At 41.8% G+C, this 23,196-nt stretch overlaps 1 protein-coding gene across 1 annotated transcript; it reads left to right on the top strand.

Moving 5' to 3' along the window:
• The first annotated feature begins 16,657 nt into the window (after positions 1-16,657).
• LOC116002185 (autophagy-related protein 8f) lies at positions 16,658-20,675 on the top strand. Its single transcript, XM_031242252.1, has 6 exons — positions 16,658-16,823; positions 17,070-17,111; positions 17,213-17,268; positions 18,756-18,808; positions 19,847-19,965; positions 20,373-20,675. Exons 1-6 carry the CDS (start codon positions 16,673-16,675, stop codon positions 20,474-20,476), a joined length of 525 nt encoding a protein of 174 aa, XP_031098112.1. The 5' UTR covers positions 16,658-16,672; the 3' UTR covers positions 20,477-20,675.
• Positions 20,676-23,196: the final 2,521 nt, after the last annotated feature.

Below are 23,196 nucleotides of genomic sequence, written 5' to 3'. Positions count from 1 at the left end.
AGCAAACTAGGGATACACCAAAGTATGTCCCCAAACCTAGGGAAGAATGGACAAGTGATGATAGGAAGAGAAACAACCTGGACAACATTGCCAAGGATATTCTCTTCAGAGCTATAGACGAAACCATCTTCCCAAAAGTAAGAAAGTGCAAAACAGCGAAAGAGGTATGGGATACTTTGATGTTAATTGGTGAAGGTGACGAACAGGAAAAGGAGAACAAGCTCACCGTGGCCATGAAGAAGTTCGAGGACTTCAAGATGAAGCCAGGGGAAAGCATCGACAGCATGGAATCTCGTTTCATGAAGCTATCAATAGAGATCAGTGATCTCGAGAAGGAGATTCCACAAAAGGAGCTAAACCTGAAGGTCTTACGAGGCCTTACCAAGGAGTGGGAAATGAAGGTGATCACAATGCGTGATCACAGGGATTTGAAGAACACCACAATCGACCAACTATTCAGAGATCTCAAAGCCTTCGAATTTGAGATGTTTCCGAGAGATGAGGACGTGGTGGACAGACGGAATGTGGCACTGGTTGCGGACCAACCAACCACCTCCTCAAGGTCAGATTCTAATCCCACTGATTTTTTATCTGATGAACAGTTTGCTTTCTTCATAAGAAAATTCAGGAAGTTCATGAAGAAGACACCGGAAAGCAATACAAGTTCACCTTCCTCCTCAAGAAGGAAAAATGAGAAATACACATCCAGAAGAATGGAGGAAGAAGATCAAGGTCTATGCTACAACTGCAGGAGACCGGGGCACTTCAAGGCTGATTGTCCTTACCCTAAGGTAAGCAAGTATCAAGGCCTAGAAGGCAGGAACTCCAGGAGAAAGGAGGAACCTAAAGAGAAGCCAGCACAAAGTAGCTTCAAGGGAGATACAAAGAAACATCTGCGCAGAAAGGCGCTTGTTGCTGAGGAACTCGAGAGAACAATCGAGGAGTCCGAGACGTCGAGCTCCAGTGAAAGCAGCAGCAGCTCAGAGGATGAGAGGGGGCTCATCTGCTTATACACCGAGGAAGAAGAGAATCAATGCCTAATGGCCATTGACAATGAGGTAACCTCTACTTCCACATCTCGCTGCTCTACTTCTACCTCTCGTTGTTCTTCTTTCAGAAGCGATGAAGATCCCTTTGAGATGCTTGAAACATTTAAAAGGGATCTCGCAGTCGCTAATAGCACTCATGCCAAAATCAGGGAAGAAAACAGCAAGCTAACTGCTGAAAGAGATATGCTTAAGAACGTCTCGAAAGAGAATTCAGAGCTAACTCTTAAAGTAAGTGAGTTAGAAGCTAAAATAATCCAACTGACTGAAGAGTGCAAAACTCGAGAGATCACAGAAAATGATCTTAGAAAGGTTATAGCATCATACACTAATTCCTCCAAAGCTATGAAGAAAATGGTGAATGATCACAGACCTACAAGTGATAGAACCGGTCTAGGGTTCCATCGAGACCATCTCTCGAGAAATAAACAGACCAACGGTTTGGGAACTTCAAGAAATGGAGGATCTCAACCCAAACCAAATAAAGGTCATAAAGGACCAACAGAAAAGACCAGGGTAGCCATTCATAAACCGTCCCTATACACCAGAAATGNAAGCATCGACAGCATGGAATCTCGTTTCATGAAGCTATCAATAGAGATCAGTGATCTCGAGAAGGAGATTCCACAAAAGGAGCTAAACCTGAAGGTCTTACGAGGCCTTACCAAGGAGTGGGAAATGAAGGTGATCACAATGCGTGATCACAGGGATTTGAAGAACACCACAATCGACCAACTATTCAGAGATCTCAAAGCCTTCGAATTTGAGATGTTTCCGAGAGATGAGGACGTGGTGGACAGACGGAATGTGGCACTGGTTGCGGACCAACCAACCACCTCCTCAAGGTCAGATTCTAATCCCACTGATTTTTTATCTGATGAACAGTTTGCTTTCTTCATAAGAAAATTCAGGAAGTTCATGAAGAAGACACCGGAAAGCAATACAAGTTCACCTTCCTCCTCAAGAAGGAAAAATGAGAAATACACATCCAGAAGAATGGAGGAAGAAGATCAAGGTCTATGCTACAACTGCAGGAGACCGGGGCACTTCAAGGCTGATTGTCCTTACCCTAAGGTAAGCAAGTATCAAGGCCTAGAAGGCAGGAACTCCAGGAGAAAGGAGGAACCTAAAGAGAAGCCAGCACAAAGTAGCTTCAAGGGAGATACAAAGAAACATCTGCGCAGAAAGGCGCTTGTTGCTGAGGAACTCGAGAGAACAATCGAGGAGTCCGAGACGTCGAGCTCCAGTGAAAGCAGCAGCAGCTCAGAGGATGAGAGGGGGCTCATCTGCTTATACACCGAGGAAGAAGAGAATCAATGCCTAATGGCCATTGACAATGAGGTAACCTCTACTTCCACATCTCGCTGCTCTACTTCTACCTCTCGTTGTTCTTCTTTCAGAAGCGATGAAGATCCCTTTGAGATGCTTGAAACATTTAAAAGGGATCTCGCAGTCGCTAATAGCACTCATGCCAAAATCAGGGAAGAAAACAGCAAGCTAACTGCTGAAAGAGATATGCTTAAGAACGTCTCGAAAGAGAATTCAGAGCTAACTCTTAAAGTAAGTGAGTTAGAAGCTAAAATAATCCAACTGACTGAAGAGTGCAAAACTCGAGAGATCACAGAAAATGATCTTAGAAAGGTTATAGCATCATACACTAATTCCTCCAAAGCTATGAAGAAAATGGTGAATGATCACAGACCTACAAGTGATAGAACCGGTCTAGGGTTCCATCGAGACCATCTCTCGAGAAATAAACAGACCAACGGTTTGGGAACTTCAAGAAATGGAGGATCTCAACCCAAACCAAATAAAGGTCATAAAGGACCAACAGAAAAGACCAGGGTAGCCATTCATAAACCGTCCCTATACACCAGAAATGGAAAGTATAGGAAAGCTACGAAGAATGGCCGGGTAAACAATATCGAGAGATCACCTTGCTATCTCTCGCAAGGCCATTCCAAGTACAAAAAGAGCTACATTCCATATAATGCGCCTCAAGGCAAATATGGAAGGTCTGAGATCCACATAGTTAGGAACTCACGGATGGAGAAAGGCAGGCTCTATCCATCTAGTGAGGATTGGTCATCGAATCACAATTTCTGGAAGAAACCTCACTTTCAGCAATTTCACATGACCAAACAGCGTATGAAAGGCATGGTGCATAAGCCGATCGAAAAGTCTATACCTAAGTTGATTTATGCACCAAAGAGGCCCAAAACATTTGCTAGCATTCCTTATGATTATCAAACGTACAATGGCTACATTGCGCCTAAGCCTGGAATAATGGGCACAAGGTATAAATGGATGCCTAAACTCACTAACCCACCAGGACCCAAAGTTTGGGTACCTAAACTTGCTTAATTTCCTTGCAGGACACCAGGGACGTGTGGTTCATTGACAGTGGATGTTCGAGACATATGACGGGAAATCTAACACTGCTAGAGAACATCCAACCTATCGAAGGTCCCTTGGTGACATTTGGCGACAACGAGAAGAAGGGACGCACAAAAGCTGTTGGTGAAATTCAAAAGAATGAGCTGGTCATTAAGGGAGTATCCTACGTTGAAGGGCTCAAGTTCAATCTCCTTAGTACAAGCCAGTTCTGTGACAAAGGCTACAAGGTTGTCTTCACCAAAAGCAAATGCCAGATTATGAGCGAGGAATCTCTCGAAGTCGTCTTGGAAGCAGCAAGGAAAGGAAACATGTACATAGTGGATTGGAGGTCTGCAAAACCATCCCTATGTATGCTAGCAAGGAGCAAGGAAGACTTATGCTGGGATTGGCATAGTAAGCTTAGTCATCTGAACTTCAAGACTATCAACAAGCTTACTAGGAGGAACCTAGTGGAAAGACTGCCCAAAGTGACGTTTCGAAAGGATAAAATTTGTGAGGCATGTCAACGTTGCAAACAGATCAAATCCTCCTTCAAGAGCAAAGCCGAGACATCATCCACTAGACCATTAAGTCTTCTTCACATGGACTTATTTGGCCCAGTGGATCCACCCAGCATAAAGGGAAAGAAGTACACTCTTGTGGTAGTAGATGACTACACAAGATTCACATGGACCGTGTTCTTAACCAAGAAAAGCGAGACAAAAGTTGCCCTGCCAAATCTTTTGAAGCAAGTTCAAGTTGAAAAGGATGTCTCGATACTAAAGATCCGGTCAGATCAAGGTGGAGAGTTCGTTAATCAAGTAATCGAGAGCTACTACAACGAGAACGGGATTCATCATCAACTGTTAGCTGCTCGAACACCTCAACAGAACGGAATTGCGGAAAGAAGAAACAGAACTCTCAAGGAAGCTGCAAGGACCATGCTATCGCAAGCCAACATATCACAAGGATTTTGGGCAGAAGCAATCAACACAGCGTGCTATACCCAAAATCGGTCCTTGATCGTGAAAGGAGTTGGAAAGACTCCATATGAGTTGTGGAATGGAAGAAAACCGAATGTAAGCCACTTCCACACATTCGGGTGCAAATGCTATATCCACAACAATAGGAAGGCTCAACTAAGAACGTTTGAAGAAAAGGCAGATGATGGAGTATTTCTGGGATACTCATCGACAAGCAAAGCATTCAGAGTCTTCAACAAACCGAGTTTGGTGGTTGAAGAGTCCATACATGTTACTTTTGATGAAAGGGCATCGACAGATCAACCATCAAAGACAACGGAAGCAGCTGAGGAAGATCAGCCAGAGTCTATCGAGAGATCAGACTTACCTCTCGAAGACAAGCAGTNTCAAGAAATGGAGGATCTCAACCCAAACCAAATAAAGGTCATAAAGGACCAACAGAAAAGACCAGAGTAGCTATTCATAAACCGTCCCTATACACCAGCAATGGAAAGTATAGGAAAGCTACGAAGAATGGCCGGGTAAACAATATCGAGAGATCACCTTGCTATCTCTCGCAAGGCCATTCCAAGTACAAAAAGAGCTACATTCCATATAATGCGCCTCAAGGCAAATATGGAAGGTCTGAGATCCACATAGTTAGGAACTCACGGATGGAGAAAGGCAGGCTCTATCCATCTAGTGAGGATTGGTCATCGAATCACAATTTCTGGAAGAAACCTCACTTTCAGCAATTTCACATGACCAAACAGCGTATGAAAGGCATGGTGCATAAGCCGATCGAAAAGTCTATACCTAAGTTGATTTATGCACCAAAGAGGCCCAAAACATTTGCTAGCATTCCTTATGATTATCAAACGTACAATGGCTACATTGCGCCTAAGCCTGGAATAATGGGCACAAGGTATAAATGGATGCCTAAACTCACTAACCCACCAGGACCCAAAGTTTGGGTACCTAAACTTGCTTAATTTCCTTGCAGGACACCAGGGACGTGTGGTTCATTGACAGTGGATGTTCGAGACATATGACGGGAAATCTAACACTGCTAGAGAACATCCAACCTATCGAAGGTCCCTTGGTGACATTTGGCGACAACGAGAAGAAGGGACGCACAAAAGCTGTTGGTGAAATTCAAAAGAATGAGCTGGTCATTAAGGGAGTATCCTACGTTGAAGGGCTCAAGTTCAATCTCCTTAGTACAAGCCAGTTCTGTGACAAAGGCTACAAGGTTGTCTTCACCAAAAGCAAATGCCAGATTATGAGCGAGGAATCTCTCGAAGTCGTCTTGGAAGCAGCAAGGAAAGGAAACATGTACATAGTGGATTGGAGGTCTGCAAAACCATCCCTATGTATGCTAGCAAGGAGCAAGGAAGACTTATGCTGGGATTGGCATAGTAAGCTTAGTCATCTGAACTTCAAGACTATCAACAAGCTTACTAGGAGGAACCTAGTGGAAAGACTGCCCAAAGTGACGTTTCGAAAGGATAAAATTTGTGAGGCATGTCAACGTTGCAAACAGATCAAATCCTCCTTCAAGAGCAAAGCCGAGACATCATCCACTAGACCATTAAGTCTTCTTCACATGGACTTATTTGGCCCAGTGGATCCACCCAGCATAAAGGGAAAGAAGTACACTCTTGTGGTAGTAGATGACTACACAAGATTCACATGGACCGTGTTCTTAACCAAGAAAAGCGAGACAAAAGTTGCCCTGCCAAATCTTTTGAAGCAAGTTCAAGTTGAAAAGGATGTCTCGATACTAAAGATCCGGTCAGATCAAGGTGGAGAGTTCGTTAATCAAGTAATCGAGAGCTACTACAACGAGAACGGGATTCATCATCAACTGTTAGCTGCTCGAACACCTCAACAGAACGGAATTGCGGAAAGAAGAAACAGAACTCTCAAGGAAGCTGCAAGGACCATGCTATCGCAAGCCAACATATCACAAGGATTTTGGGCAGAAGCAATCAACACAGCGTGCTATACCCAAAATCGGTCCTTGATCGTGAAAGGAGTTGGAAAGACTCCATATGAGTTGTGGAATGGAAGAAAACCGAATGTAAGCCACTTCCACACATTCGGGTGCAAATGCTATATCCACAACAATAGGAAGGCTCAACTAAGAACGTTTGAAGAAAAGGCAGATGATGGAGTATTTCTGGGATACTCATCGACAAGCAAAGCATTCAGAGTCTTCAACAAACCGAGTTTGGTGGTTGAAGAGTCCATACATGTTACTTTTGATGAAAGGGCATCGACAGATCAACCATCAAAGACAACGGAAGCAGCTGAGGAAGATCAGCCAGAGTCTATCGAGAGATCAGACTTACCTCTCGAAGACAAGCAGTCGATAGTTCGAGACGTAGCAGAACTCCAGTCAGATTCAGATGATGAAGAGTCTACCAAGAAGAAAGCACCTGACTCAGTTGATCCAATCCAGATCATAGATGTTCAAACCACATCTCAACCTTCAATGGAAGTATCAACTGAGGAGCCACAACCCGACCTAAGATGGCTGAGAAGTCACCCTGCTGATCAAGTGATTGGAGATGTACGTGACAGAGTTCGAACCAGATCAGCATACAGAGAAAGCATGTTTGCTTGCTTTCTATCTCAAATAGAGCCTAAGGTGATCGATGAGGCTCTATGTGATCCAGACTGGGTGCAAGCCATGCAAGAGGAACTTCATCAGTTTGAGCGGAACGATGTTTGGGAACTAGTTCCGAGACCTCATCATCAAAATGTCATTGGTACAAAGTGGGTTTTCAGAAACAAGATGAATGAGGATGGAGTCATTGTTAGGAACAAGGCCAGACTTGTTGCCAAAGGCTATTGTCAGGAGGAAGGAATAGATTTTGATGAAACCTTCGCTCCAGTGGCACGTCTCGAAGCCATACGCATCTTTCTCGCATATGCCGCCTTCAAAGATTTCAAAGTGTATCAAATGGATGTCAAGAGCGCTTTTCTGAACGGACTTCTCGAAGAAGAGGTGTACGTTGAACAACCTCCGGGTTTCTTAAAGGACGTGGGAGCTGACAAAGTATACAAATTAAAGAAGGCACTTTATGGTTTAAAACAAGCTCCGAGAGCTTGGTATGATACATTGTCCTCTTTTCTACTTCAGTGTGGGTTCACCAAAGGCCTAGTGGACAAAACATTGTTTAGAATTAAGGATGAGGATCACATCTTATTGGTGCAAATCTATGTGGACGATATCATTTTTGGAAGCACCAATCCAGACTTGTGCGAGAAGTTCTCCAGGTTGATGAAAGGGAAGTTCGAGATGAGCATGATGGGAGAACTCAACTACTTCCTTGGATTACAAGTGAGACAGCTTAAGGAAGGCATCTTCATCAATCAGGAGAAATACACCAAGGATCTGCTCAGAAAATACAATATAGAAGGGAAATCCTCAGTCAAAGTACCCATGGGAACCTCTCTACGTATCGATGTCGACAGTGAAGGTCGAGAGGTCGATCAGACTACTTATCGAGGTATCATCGGATCTCTTCTCTATTTAACTGCTAGTAGACCAGATATATCCTTTGCAGTAGGTGTATGTGCTAGATTTCAGGCAAGTCCTAAGGAAAGTCACTTAAATGCATCTAAAAGGATCCTTAGATATCTCAAAGGTACGCAAAGTGTTGGGCTTTGGTATTCGAGAGGTGGATCTTTCGAACTTATGGGTTATTCAGATGCGGACTTTGCCGGTTGTAAAATAGATCGAAAGAGCACATCAGGGACATGTCAGTTTCTAGGTGGAAGACTTGTCTCATGGTTTAGCAAGAAACAGCATTCGATAGCTACAAGCACCGCTGAGGCAGAATATGTAGCAGCTGGAAGTTGCTGTGCTCAGGTTTTATGGATGAAGCAACAATTACTAGATTATGGTGTTGAATGTAAAGAGGTTAAGATTATGTGTGACAACACCAGTGCTATAGCTATTACTCAGAATCCAGTGTTACATTCAAGGACAAAACACATTGATATCAAGTATCACTTCATCCGAGACCATGTTGAGAAAAAGGATATAACTTTGGAATATGTTGCAACGGAGGAGCAACTAGCAGATATTTTCACAAAAGCGTTATGTGAAAATAGATTCTCTCAACTAAGGTTAGAATTGGGAATGATAGAATTGGGATGAATGGTCAAATCTTATCTTCTTGTATTTAGTGCCATGAACTGTTTCGCATGTGAGGAGCGGTTTCATCAACTTTATGGCAGCTTTGGAGTTACACAAGCATTGAATGGTCATTCATATTGCATCCCGTGACTCAACAGTGGTAACCTTATTGGGCTATAAATAAGAGGGTTTCTTTCAGAAGTTCATATCATCAACTTCCCATGGAGAAAAAGAAAGGAAAAGATGATGTTCCATTCTTTTATAGAGGAAAGAAATCGGCAGTCAAGTCCAAAGATTTTCAAGGAGAAAACTATCCAGAATCAACGAAGGGTGAACAGATTGCGGAGCTTCCTGATAATCCAAGCAAGAATCCTATTCCCATCCAAGGTGAATGGATCCCCAAATACGAGGAGATCCACAACGATGGGATACTGGAATCGGGAGGAGAGTCCTGCACAAGAGGGACTCCTACTGCTGCACATTCTGGAAAAGGGCCTTCCTCAACCAAATGGAGAACCAAGGGAAATGGAGAGGAAGACCAGATGGGACTTTCTGAGGTCAGCAGCAGTCAAAGGGGTGATCATACCTAATCCAAAGACCTTAAGAGGATTAGCGATGAAGATGGTCACTCCCAACTACAGTAAGCAGCTCCGGAGAGAAGAACAAGAAAAGGGAATAGCCACCCCTAGTTCTGTTATTAGAGAAATAGGACTTTAGATGGCTAGTTCCTGCTTTAACGATAGATCCCTATTAGGCTGACCAAGTCCAAACAAAAGTTTCTAAGGAATCTAATAGGATATTGATTCATATGTAATGTATCTGGAAATCACTAAATGAACTTAAGGATATGTTCCAAGTGATATCTTTTAGATGAATCAAACTTGTTTCTCTCGCAATCTGTGTTCGAAAGGTAGTTCGAGAGGTCACCCGATCAGTTTGTCTATATACGTTATGTCTCGAAGAAGGGTAGTTCGAGAGGTCACTTCGAAAGATAACAAACTGATATCTCTGAACGGAGGAATAAGGAGGGTTAGGGATCAATCACTCAGGGGGAAGATCCTTAACCAGATCAAGACGGAGGAATAAGGAGGTTTAGGGATCAATCACTCAGGAGGAAGATCCTTAAACTCATGTGGAAGACAATTCACCTTCGAGAGGTGAATCCGATAAGTTCAACGAATATATGAAGGGAACGGCTAACTTTGGATATTAATGCTAGCCACGTAGGCACCGGTTACTGACGGTTTTCCATATTTAAAAATCTTTTCGTGATAAGTGGGAGCATGCTCATATAGTTACTATTCTTTAATACCCCACTATCCTGAACCTAAAACCGCTCTGTTAAATTACCAAAAATACCCTTATTTTTCATATACGCTGACCGTTATTAGGGGTATTTATGACCTTTCACTTCTTTAAAGAAAACCGGTATCCTTCCTTGGGTCAAGCTCTCAACCCTACCCATATATCCAACCCGAATCCACATGATATAAAAGCCAAATCCTTCTTCTTTACCCGGATTCAAGCTAAAACCGTTTACCCAAAATCCCCAAATCCTAAACGCAGTACACATTCCCTCCAAAACATCTAACCTTCATCAATGGCGTCCGAATCCTCTACATCAACCTCATCTTCCGACGCATATCAGAGGGAGTTGCTACACATTCGCTCTCAGATCAAACAAGTCAAGGCGGGGAGTATCCTTGACAGAAACGGCTTCATCACCAACTCCCCTAATCCAAAAATGGCGGAAAAAGTCCTGAAGAAGTTTGAGAAAGCAGGACTGATGAAATACATGACGCACGACTACCGGACCGTTCACCCCCTCGACTTCACAGAATGGTTCGCAAATGCCAAGGTCACGAAGGGTAAAATCGAAAGCCGCTTTAATGATTTTCCCATCACAACCTCCGTAAGTGACCTCAGAGCGGCATTTGATTTCGCGTCATCGGAGGAAGCAGTCAAGCATCTATCGGATTACGACTTGGACAAGCAAGCCTTCTGGGAGAAAATCCGACTAGCGACTGCACCACCCAGAGCATCCTCTGCCCTCCGCAAGTACCACCTAAAGGAGAGGTTTGCTCTCGCTGCCGACCTAATCATGAAGTTTGTGCTCGGCAAGGTGTCCGGAACTGACGAGGTTAGTCTAGACCTCCTCAAAATCCTCCATGCCATTTGGAACAACAACAAGCTGGACTGGGCACATATTATCTTCAACTTCCTCCAACAGCAAGTGATACGCTCAGTCTCCAACGCCAACCTGTCGATCAGTAAAAAGGTTGGTTTCGGCTTTGTTGTGCAATTTCTCTTAAGCCTGAAGGGCTTTGAACTGAGGGAAGGAAAAGAGATTCATCGAAATACCTATATGGGTAGGACGAAATCTCTAGTCCCCAAAGTTAAAGGTGTTAAGGCTGCACCTTCTCCCTCACAGCCAAAAGGAAGGGGCAAAAGGAAAGCCCCAGCCAAGGAGAAGGACTCTGATGATGAGCCTTTGGATGCTCTGATTCAGAGAGTTGCTTTGAGGGCCAAAAAGGCCAAAAATATTGCTGTCACCCAGGTTCGAGAGGTGACACCGTCAGTTATACAAGTACCCTTCGAGGACAGGGCACAAGCCCAGGGGGAACCTCAGGCTACACTGGCCACTGAGGTTGAGAGAGTGCCCCCTACCAGGTCCCTGTCAAGAGATTTGTGTGTTAATCTTCATGATGATATTACTGCTGAGGGTACTGGTGAATCTGTATTAGAACCTCGAGAGGAGGTTCAAGAGGTTGAAGGTACTGGGATCAGTGATCCAGTACAGGGGGATACAGAAGAGCCACGACAGGTGGTTCGAGAGATAGATGATCCAGCAGCTGAAGCTCAGGACTACATGGTAGCTGCTGATGATCAGGGCATTGTGGTCAGGGACCCAGTGCAACATGCTCTAAATGTTGAGTTGACACCCACTGAATCTGCTCAGATTGATAGATCAGTTGCTCAAGTAATAGCAGATGTCAGATTGGAAGATGATCTCTCGGATAATGGTCGAGAGATCACTACTACGGAGGTTCTGTCTGACGGACAGAATGATGGAGAAGAAGAGGTCACTACTCAGTTGGAAGTGGAAGCACCTATTCTTGATGACTTCTCTAGGGTGATCAGGTGGATCAACTGGAGAACCAGTCCTTTCATTCAACTGATGGCCCAAGCAGCTGAGATGGAGGCAGAAGAACGGTTTGCACTTCAGTGGTTGGGTATCTCAGAGATCCCAACTCATCAACTCCTAGACCTTGCCCACGAAACAAGAGTATTCAAGCTGAACAATGGAAGATCTGATAAGGGCAAAGGAATAGCTGAAGAAATCGAGGTTGAGCCTGAGGAGGATCCAGAACTTGATGCCCAATTTCGAGAAGATATCAGGCTCGCCACTGCCATCTCCTTGGGACAAAACATTGAACTCACGAGAGGTCCAGGAGAGACCTCTGGGGTTGCTCACGATGATATCGCAACAGCCGCAATCCCACTGTCCCAAGTCAGTAACTCTGCTCTGGACGAACAGGTAGAAGCTTCGAGAGGTGAATCCGAGACCTCTGAAGCACCTCAAGTGGCACCCAACACCGTTCTACTTTTGCCACCACCTGCGTCCACACCCTCGATTGACAACGATGAAGCTCAGACAGTTCGAGAGGGTGTAGTTCCGTTGCTCACACTGCCGGGTTTTCCTACTGCTCCTGAAATAATTATCATTCCAGACTCATCGGAGCAGACTGAAATGCAGTCCAATGAGCACTTAGAGCAGATTGCCCCAAGTCCTGCTGGTTCGAGGAGTATTGATGATACCATCGAAGGTGGAAACCGGGAAGCACCTGTCGACACTTCGTCTCCAACCTCACCAGCAGATGACCAAGTTCCCAGCACTGGTTCGAGAAGTGACGCTGAGGGGGAACTTCTATTGGATGGAAACCGGGAAGCGTCCAATACCGAAGAACCCTCTCCGGCTGATCCTATCTCCACAGTTGCTGAAGCTGAGGCTCCAGGTTCGAGAGGTGAGGAGCAAGAAGTGATCCATCCCTCAGGTGGAAACCGGGAAGCGCCTGACATGGAGCTACCTTCAAGCTCTGAACCCGGTGTCCCTGTGGCCCCTCAGACACTTACTCGAGAGGTGGACTCGCAACTGCAAGTCATGGGTGGAAATCTGGAAGCACCCAAGTCCCCTCCAACGAAAGGTACCTATCGATCCTCTTCTCCTTCTACTTCTGATCATGATCAACAGGCCGCGCAAGAGTTCTTTGGCGAAGTACGTCAATTTATGGCTAATCAAACTCAGAAGATGGCTCGCTTTGAGCGCGTACTGGCCATTGTTCAAAATGCTGCACTACCCGTGGCTGGCACAACCGAGTCTCAGGCCAATCATGAAGAACTACTCGAACAGGCAGTATGGGCTGAGACTGCAGCACAGAAAGCTGCCGATGAGGCTGCTCTCGCTCGAGCAGAGGCTGCAAGTGCGAAAGCTGAACTAGCTGAGTTACGAGCAGAGCTGCGAGCCTTCCAATATTCCAGTGAACTTCGACAGGATGTGATGAAGGCCATACTCGATGACCTGTCGAACCAAGTGCCTGCCCAACTTCAAGCAATCTTCGAAGGTATGTCCATCCTCCTCTCCCATGCTGATGATGCCAACAAGGGGGAAAATAAAGGGAAAAAGAAGGGGGAAAAAAATACAACGGGCAAGAAAAGGGCAGCAAGTGAACCAGCTGGACCTCCTCCGAAAATACCANGCTTCGTGATCAAAGCTCAAGCGCTCGACATTGTACTAAAAAGGGAAGTTTTTAGTGCAATCCTTCCAGGGAGTTTCTGGAAGAAGAGTGGACGTAGGCGGGTTGGCCGAACCACTTAAAAATCTCTCTTGCATTTACTTACTGTTTTATCTCTCGCTAACCTCTCGATTGCACTACATATAAACACACCTCTCGAACTAACTCAAACTCGTGCTAACTAAAAGGGATAACATTTCCGCTGCGCATAAAACTTTGTCTTCACCTCGTGAGGTATCGAACCTAAACATCCTAAGTTCAATACACACGAGAGGTCGAAAAGATTTGCAAAATCTTATACAAGTCTATTCACCCCCCCCCTCTAGACTTGTACCCCATCCCCTTGGGACCAACACTCATTCGTTATCACTTTAGTTGGATTGGAATCAAATATTGATTATTTAGTATGCCCAACTAATGGTGGGGAATTATATCTTCATTATTTAGTTGGTTAAATCAATTCTGAGTACGTATATCATTAATTGAATATTTTAATCAGTGGGAGTGATCATTTAGAAAAAGATCATTAAGATGCTCCATTAAGAGATTCCACAAAGTGCGCATTTTGTTAAGAGTCGAGCATCAACACTTGACAGAATTCGACAAAATGAAAGCAAAGAGATTGTTCATTAATTCAAAACGCCATATTGCTATTATAGGGCGAGAAAAAAGGTAAAAGTGAAGTAGCTGGGTTGATCAGGCGTCAGACTGAGGGACTTCAACCTCCTCGCCTTCTGTTGATCAGGTCAGAGCTCCTAGAGTGAAGACGGTTGAGCTGAAGAGCAGCCGACTGGTCTTCTTCCTCTAAAACGACCGTATCCCCTTGGCCCACCTCTGTTAGCGTGGGAACCGGGGTACAATCCCCTGGGTACGTACGGGGGTAGTTGGAACGCCCGACCTAGGCATAAAGTCGGGCAGACAAGCCAGAAAACCTCTTTTCTTGGGAGAAAAAGCTGGATCTTGAGATTTAAGGACTTCATAGATCTCCTTTTGAGCATCATGATAGCTGGCGTGATAATCTTCCTCCCTGATGTCAGTCTGGAATAGCTTCCCCTCTAGAGTAGCTAGCTATTCTTTGGCTAACTCTTTCAGGCTCAAACGAGCTTGGGCCATCACCTCCTCCCGAAAAGCTTCCACTCTTTATACTCCACCATTGCGTCCTCCCAAGCACATGACTTTTCCAGAGCCAAACCCTCGGCGTTCTTCCGCTCCTTGTCCACAGCGGCCTCCAACTTGGCATTTTTCGAGTTCAAGCCTTTAATCTCTTTAGAGTGGCCGCCTTGATCGACTTGAGGGGCTCCAAGTCCGCTATCAGCGGCTTAATTCGGCTGCGAAGCTCGACATGAGCCATTTTTGCTTGAAAAGGTAGCAAGGGTTAGACTTAAGGAAATAAAGTGAAGTATGGAAAAGAAAGAAGATTACCCAGTAGTTATGGAAAGTTACCGATTGGAGAAGCAAGATAGTGTTAGTCCCCTCCAAGAACATTCGATCCTAGGGGAAGATTACACGCTCCAACCAGTTGAAGATGTTGAACTTCCCTTTGACGACACTATCGTCAGAGTTGGCCTTTAGGCTGAGCTTGATCTTCTTAGAGGCAGCAGAGGCAACCGAATCCGAGGTCCGCTAGCAGTCTGCCGGCGCGACTGTTGGCCGGGAATAGCGGCTGCGGGGCGAGGACGGGGAATGGGGAGGGATTTTGGGGACGGGGACGGGGACCCCATTCCCCGTCCCCGCCCTGTCCCGTTGACATCCCTACTGCCATCAAGTATATGTGTGTGTGAGTGTTTAATTTGTCTTATGCTGTAGTACAGTTAGGTATAATGCATGCTGTGAAATTGATTAGAACAAAGGCATAAATTGATCTACGTATGTATTGACATTTAACATTCTTTATGAATATTGAATTATTATCTCTTACATAAAAAGAGTCATCTTAAATTGTGGAATTGAAAATTAAAACCTCTACAACTTCAATCTTCATTAGTCTCCCATTCATGGCTAGATTCTAATACTTTCTTAGGACTTTTATAGCATCTGAGGACTATAAAATATCACTTCTGCAATTTCCTGCCACAATTACACGTACGTATTCATCACAAACCGATTGAACAACTTAATAATAATAAATAAATATATAAAGTTGGTTTTGCATTCATACTTGAGTGTGGACGAATTCAAAGAACCAATATATGAAAACATTTCTTGCAAGCACACAACCAAATTATATATGTGTATGGATAAATTTGAAATAAGAATTGAAAAAATACACAGGAGAGAATTTACGAAGATATTGTTGTTCAAAATTCCATCCCCAAGTTGGATACACATGAGCTTTGTCCAACTTTGTGGCACAGTTTATATTCGGTTTTGAAATTCCTAGACACGGAAGATGTGCTAATAAACATATGCATACATGTGAGAAACTTAGAAATTAGAAAGAAAACCGGGAGAGAATACAGACCAATGGAAATGTTAATGGCGACGGCGACCTAGTCCGGGAATGACGATAGCGATCCACCATTATTGGAAAAACTTTAGAGAGAGAATCCACCATTATTGGAAAAACTTTAGAGAGAGAATCCAATTCTTGAATCTCTTGAGTACTGCGCAGGGGGAATGCAAGCCCAAGTTTGGTCCTATCATTTTATAGGCATGGCGTAGATATCCTTTTTTTTTATTTGCATTCAATTAGTAATTCCCATTTCCTTTTTTAATTTTCATTTTCTAGTATTAATAATTAATTTCTGTTTTCTTTGTCATTTTCAATCAATTAGGGATCTTTTTTTATTTATTTATAGTCAATTAGTGATTTCCGTTTCCTTTTTTCATTTTCTATCAATTAGGTAACAATTAAGACACAAATATGCATCAGAGTTATATTATTATTATTATTATTATTATTATTATTATCCCGTTTCCTTTTTCATTTTCTATCAATTAGAGAGAGAGAGATTACCAATATATCACCAATTAATATTTACCACATTACCATATTATCATAATAATATTATAGGTGAATGAAATTGGTATATTTTAGCAACTGAGATTTTATGAATAAATATATATGAATAATTAATAAATTAATAAATGAATAAAATAAATAATTTTACTAAAATGCCACTAAGTTTGGGCGGGAAAATTGGGAGGAGGATAATGTTTTTATATATAGTATAGTATATAGTATATAGAGTATAGATATAGATTATATTATCGGATTTTCCTAATAATATATACTTGCTTGAAGAATATACGAACTAGTTACAAATATTTGGCTTGAAGTCGACTTCTGCTAAGTACACGCGAGGCTACGCAAGCATCTCGTGTACATACTAGAAAAGATGGATAATGATTAAAGATTATGGAATAAATTACATTTATTTATTGAGGTCGTCAAAGAAAATACAAACCCATTGTTCAATCAACCTCAATCTACTCGTCGTCCCGTTTCTTTATCTTTCCTTTTTCCCTTTCCCAACCGTTCATTATTTTCAAGAAGGTGCGATGGCTGTGATTTTATTTATCTTCTTGTTTGTATTTTATTTTGTTTTGTTCTGTAGGGATATTGATAAAGTATGGATTTTATTCATTTGTGTGATTGATTGGTTTGATCAATTGTTTGGGAAGTATTTAATTTCAATATCGAAATTTGTATTTGCGCTAAATTCAGTAGAAGATTTGGTTGGGTTGGGGGTTTGGCATGTGAAACTGATTGAAAGTTACTATTTTGGGTTGTAATTTGTAGGTGGGATGGCAAGGAGTTCATTCAAGCAAGAGCATGATCTTGGTTTGTACTCTTTTTTTTTTTTTTATAAATATTTTTTTTTTCACCAAAGGGATTGGCGTTGATAGTATTGAATTTCTGAGTGTGTGTTTTGAGTATTTCAGTGAAGAGGCGTGCTGAGGCGGCTAGGATTAGGGAAAAATACCCAGATAGAATTCCGGTGAGAGTGCATCTTCATGATTTGTTGCAATGAATTGTTACTTCTGGTTTTGATCATTGATGATGATTTCTCAAAAATCCCTTCAAATTTTGGGTTATAGCTTCTTGAGTTGAGTTTAATTTGGTCTTTTTTCTTAGGCTGCAATTTGGTACCCACTCTTTTTTTATTTTTTTTATTTTTTATTTTTTTGAAAATTTGGTACCCACTCTTGAAGATTGAAGTATGTGTTTAAGTATATACAGCTGTTTATTACACACTATAAAATTTGTGACTGTATTTCTGCTTAGTGGGTGTTTCATGGACTGCCCTTTGCAGTTTAAATTAATTCCCTTGAAATAGAACAGATCGTTCCTGTAATCTACTGTAGTAAACAAGTTTTAAACCAGAGTACTATTTCAATTTATAAGATGATATTACATTGTTTGTACCATCTTTACTGAGGGTAAGAAAAAAGAAGCTGTGTTTTGGATGATGTGTTGCAGGATTCTTGTATTTTTATTGTTTGGTTCATTGTGAGTAAAATGTGTGTGAATTGGGTAAATTTGTTTGGGTTTTCTTTTAATATACTTTCCATAAGTTGTCTGGTTTGTTGCCATGGAACTATTTGTCTTGGCTTTGTTTTGTAACTGGTAAAATAGCAAGAGAAATAGTTGACTTCTCAGGTCGGTTCTATTTGAAGCATCATGATATTGAGAAACCACCAGACTGATGTGACATCCTCTTTTGGGTACAACTGAGGCTGTTTAAGCTTTGTTTTTGGCGAGATCAATCAAAGCTTGTTCCCAAGTAGTGAAACTTCACTCTCTTAGAAATGTCTGGAACTAGAAACCATTTCCTCTACTGTGATGCTAATTTATCACCACTTTTCAATTCATTGTTGCAAAAATCCACCTAGGCGCCCCTAGGCCGAGGGGATTTTACCTTTAGGCCGACATTAGTTGGTAATTAGTCGATTGACTAGGCGGCCTAGGCGCCCTAGTCGGCCAACTCGGCTGAATGTTTTTTTTTTGTTGGTGTGCTGTTTTTCTTATTATTATTACTCGGCCACCTAGGCGCTAGGTGCCCCCGGGCGCCCGACTAGTGCCTAGTGCGTTCTACAACATCGATTCCTTAATTAAGTATATGTATATCAATCAACAGTGCATGACTTATGACAATTTCTAACTAGTTAAATTCATTATACTATTACTACTGATTACAAAAGTAAGTAGCATGAATATCAGAATATCTTTGAACGTTAAAGAATCTTGCCTGTGTTCAGATGTTTCCCTGTAACGATCAAGGTTTGTGCCTACACCAGGTGTAGCCTCTGTTTGTGTATTTCTTTGGCTGTGAAATTAGAATAGTTTTTTAAGTAGTAAATGTAATTATACATTTTGAGTAGGGTGTCAATTTTATCCATAGTAACCTTGCTATCTCATACTTCCCTAGAAATAATCTGATATGTATTACTATTTCTTATACAAATCTGTTTCTGTGCTGCGAAGGTGATTGTTGAGAAGGCAGAAAGAAGTGATATTCCTAACATTGACAAGAAAAAGTAAGCCTTACTTCTACATTACTGGCTTCTATCTGCATTTTTATGTATTTCTACTCTAGAGTCATGGAAGTTCCTTTGAGTTTCAGGGCGGTGAATTCATTATTATTCATTGCATCTTGATATAGAAATAGTAACTCATTGAATCTAATTATGGAAATAGTTTCTCGTTGAATGTAGATATAGAAATATTAACTCATTGGATTTGGTTATAAAACATCAATGGACAAGGGGGGAGCAAGAAAAGGAAAAAGAGAATTATGATTTCTGTACTAGTTGACTATTGCCAGATAGTTATTGCATGAGGACTTTGAGAAAGGCAATTTGATATTCTTGCCAATCAGCACCTTTAATCCAGTGTGGTTATAAAAGACTGTTAACAGTCCCGCATTAAAAATATAAGAGAGAACATACGGGTTTATAAGGACATGGGTTAGACTCACTAATTGATTAGATTCAGTCTTTAGTGTGGTTTGACACTTTGGACCATGTGCATTATAGCCCAGTTGAGTGACCTCGGCCCAATCTTAGACTATAACAAAGATCGATATGGGAAAGCAACTTTAAGAATAGAGAACACTTTCAGTCGTTTAGTCTGGTTTGTGGCCCATATGCATTATAGCCCAGTTGAGTGACCTCGGCCCAATCTTTAGATTATAACAAAGACCGATATGGGAAAGCAACTTTAAGAATAGAGAACTCTGATTTCTGTTGTAGTTTGATGTTTTTTCACTTGTCAAGGGCATTAATGCTCTGAAGAAGGCATATTTTATCTATGCTAGAGAATAAAGGCATGTCGAGTACAAGCATACTCGCAACAAAGTGAGAATTAGATTGTTAAAGAAAGCGAATGCCTCGAGAAGCTTGTCTACTGTAAAGTTGCATACTTTTGCTTCTTCACTCCGTGCCACTACTTAGTCACTTGAACGTTACATCATCATGGAGGCTCTCTCTCCCGATTTGTCTTATCTCTTTTAGCATGGTTGTATTTCATATGTGAGGGTTGAGATATTCTCAGTTGTCTGACGGGCAAAATTACAGGTATCTCGTCCCAGCTGACTTGACAGTAGGGCAGTTTGTTTATGTTATTCGCAAAAGAATCAAATTGAGTGCGGAGAAAGCAATTTTCATATTTGTTGACAATGTGCTTCCACCAACGGGTACGTGATAAAACTTTAACCGTCCCTCTAATAGTTTCTATAACCATTAGAAGTAGTGGACTAGTTGTATGCCATGTAATTTAATCTACAGAAATCTGATGACAAGCACTGTTGCAAAAATTGGCCTAGGTGCTGATTAAGCGTTGGGCGCCCCTAGGCTGATGGGATTTTACCCTTAGGCCAACATTAGTCGGCCGGCCAATTAGTTGGCCTAGGCGCCCGACTAGGCCAACTCGGTGCCTATGTCGGTCAAACTAGGAGCTCGAGTCGGCCAACTCGGCTGAGTGTGTGTCTGTGTGTTTTTTCTGGGTGTGCTGTTTTTCTTATTATTATTACTTGGGTCGCCCGACCAGCGCCTTCTACAACATTGATGACGAGACTGTGCTTCTGCTCATTTCCATTTTCAGGGGCAATCATGTCTGCAATTTACGATGAGAAGAAGGACGAAGATGGGTTTCTCTATGTTACCTACAGCGGAGAGAACACATTCGGGGACCATATCCCGGTCTAGCCACCACATCAGTCTTAAGCCATTCCACCATTTCCACTGCGATAAGATTGTGAATAAGTCATCAGTCACTTTTACTGTTAACACTTTATGTATAGCAAATATCCCTGTATAGTCGCAGACTACCCTACCAAGTGTGCCGAAATCAACTGGCCTATTATCATAAATAACCATTTGGAATATAATTGACGTTCTTCCTCCCCGTGTTCTTGTTTGACAGCTTGTGTTTATTGTGTTGGTGTGATCAAATAATTGTACATGTGTTTTTACTGAAACTGGGGGCCAGTTTGGTGCCTGTGAATACGAATGCTGGCCGGGACATAGATTGAAAACGAAATTGTTGGAGAAAAAGGGGAAGCTACAGACATCGCAGAGACAGGAGGTGTTAATGTTGATGCCAAATGTTTTGGTTGTTATCAGTCTCGGATTAATTGAGGTCAATGTTGCGCTAGTCAAGTGCCTAGGTGGCCGCTTAATTGAAAAGAATTCACTCAAAACAACATTTCGGCCCAGTTCAAAGCCAAGTTGGCTGACTTAGCCACCTGCTAGGTCGGCTGACTAACAACTGTCTACACCCCTTTTAGCCTTGGTTTAGGAGTGCCTAGCGTCTATGTGGTGCTTAGGCCGGTTTTTATAATATTGGCGCCTAGATTGATTTTTACAACATTGATTGGTTCTTGCCCAAGACAATTGTTTCATGCAAAGTATTTGCCGACTGGAGAAGCCAATCATGGCGGATCTGAATGAAACCTGGAATTGCCAGATAAAAAATAAGGGATTAATATAAGACAATTGAAACTGGGGCTTTAACCAACCAAAAAGGTTCGAGTAGGGAATTTGCGGACCCTTCTTCCATGAAAATGACCAAACAAGCTTAAACGATCATTGTATTTTCTCCATGAATATCAGATTCAATTAATCAATTTACTAATCAGTAAACAGATTCATTTCATAGGAAAAACATACATTGTTCTTTTCATAAAATTTTTGACCTACACTTATTCTATTCCATTTCTTACACTGTATTGATGCGGTTCCGACTTATCAAAATGAAAAAGTGGATGGAGATTAAGAAAAATTTCCAACTATCCAAAATTTTCGACAATTTATGTTCAATGATTAGTTGTAGTGTAGAAGAGATACTAAATTTACACCCTCAAAAAGGTGAAATTTCTGACTTCCAAGGACTTCACATTTCGATCTGACAGGTAACGTAGCAGTTTTGTAGGCGGGAAAACTAATAAGTAATTTGTGTTGACATGAGTGGAGATAGGAGTGGACACGTTACGTGGCAAGCGAAGGTTGATTGGGCCTCCATGTCCTGTCGTGTAGTGGTTATGCCATGCTGCTTGGTCTGCCCCCCACAGCATATGCATGAATTCATATATGGAATTGAGTTGAATCCCTGACTATGGTCCCAACTCCCATTCCCCTAAGGTCCCATTTGCTTACTAATTTGAAGGTACACACCACCCTACTCTAAGAGCTATGCAAAGTTTCTCACATGGGTTCTCAATGTGTGTGTGTCTCTAGTTGTGATCATATGATTTAAACATTTGTCAAGCTGCACCACAGCCTCTGGTCTGGTCTCTCCATAACTTTGCTCCATTCTTTCTCCTACATGTTTTTATGCCTCGCTATGTGTTTGAAATATTCTTGTATATCCCGTGCTTATTATTGAATTACATGTTCTATGTTAACTAAACATTTAAATTGATTGATAATAACTGATATGCATATACTGAAGCATGTTTAGTTCATAGAATAGGTTGGGAATAAAATAGTATTTTTAATAGTATTTTTGCGAATATACCTATTTCATTGTTTGTCTTGACCTTTCTGTCTTTAGAATGAGTTATTCCCTTTCTGTATTAACGGTTCCTATACTTTGGCTAATAACTTTTATATTATAATGTCGAAAATACTCTTTACACACACGCACGCGCACACACACTAAAACTATATATATATGCTTGCGTTCACATGAGGACACCTTACATGAGACCGTTAGGGCAAATATAATCGTAACCATTTGAAAGTATAGATTTGGATAGATGAGATCATTTCAAAAATATTGGATTTAATTAATAGGTAAGTAATTAATAAAGATAAACATGGAATTTGAATAACAAATCAAATGATAAAATTATTTGATTAGGCTGTTATGCATGATTTTAGGAATGCATTTATGGTAGAATAGGATTCTTAGTATTTATGTTAGAATAGGATTCTTTATAGTGCGGTGTGTGCACTTATGTTCCATCGTGTACACTTTGGTGTACTTTGATGATAGTGTGGTGTGTGCACTTTTATGCTCTATCATGTGCACAAACCTCATATCTGCTTAACAATGCACAAAATACACCAAACAAATGCACACACTATACACCGTAGCTGGCAAAACCCTCCATCCCTACGATGCACACAATTGACCAAAGAAGTGCACATGAACCACGAACCACACCCTGACAACAATACCGAGGACCTTGACACTATAGAATGCACAACCAATCCACCAAAACTCATCATCATAATTCATAAGGATGCACACAAAACAAAACCAAATGCGCACAAACCACCAAACAATGCACACATTGGACCAAACAAATACACACTATGTAATACACAATCTCACATTCTTCTCCAACCACACAAATAACTCCACTTCGCCGCAAAACACTACACTCCCACCGAAAAAATAATAAAAGATAATAAAAGAGAAC

The sequence above is a fragment of the Ipomoea triloba genome, chromosome 13, assembly GCF_003576645.1.
Source record: "Ipomoea triloba cultivar NCNSP0323 chromosome 13, ASM357664v1".
Taxonomy (NCBI): Eukaryota; Viridiplantae; Streptophyta; class Magnoliopsida; order Solanales; family Convolvulaceae; genus Ipomoea; species Ipomoea triloba.
The sequence above is the reverse complement of the archived record's forward strand: the minus strand, read 5'-3'. Positions and strand labels throughout refer to the sequence as shown.

What these genes read in the sequence shown, in the direction of transcription:
- LOC116002185 (XM_031242252.1), top strand. Translation starts at nt 16,673, where the DNA reads ATGATTAAAGATTATGGAATAAATTACATTTATTTATTGAGGTCGTCA. An exon ending in CGTTCATTATTTTCAAGAAG is followed by an intron (nt 16,824 to 17,069) that starts GTGCGATGGCTG and finishes TGTAATTTGTAG; the next exon opens with GTGGGATGGCAAGGAGTTCA. An exon ending in AATACCCAGATAGAATTCCG is followed by an intron (nt 17,269 to 18,755) that starts GTGAGAGTGCAT and finishes TGTGCTGCGAAG; the next exon opens with GTGATTGTTGAGAAGGCAGA.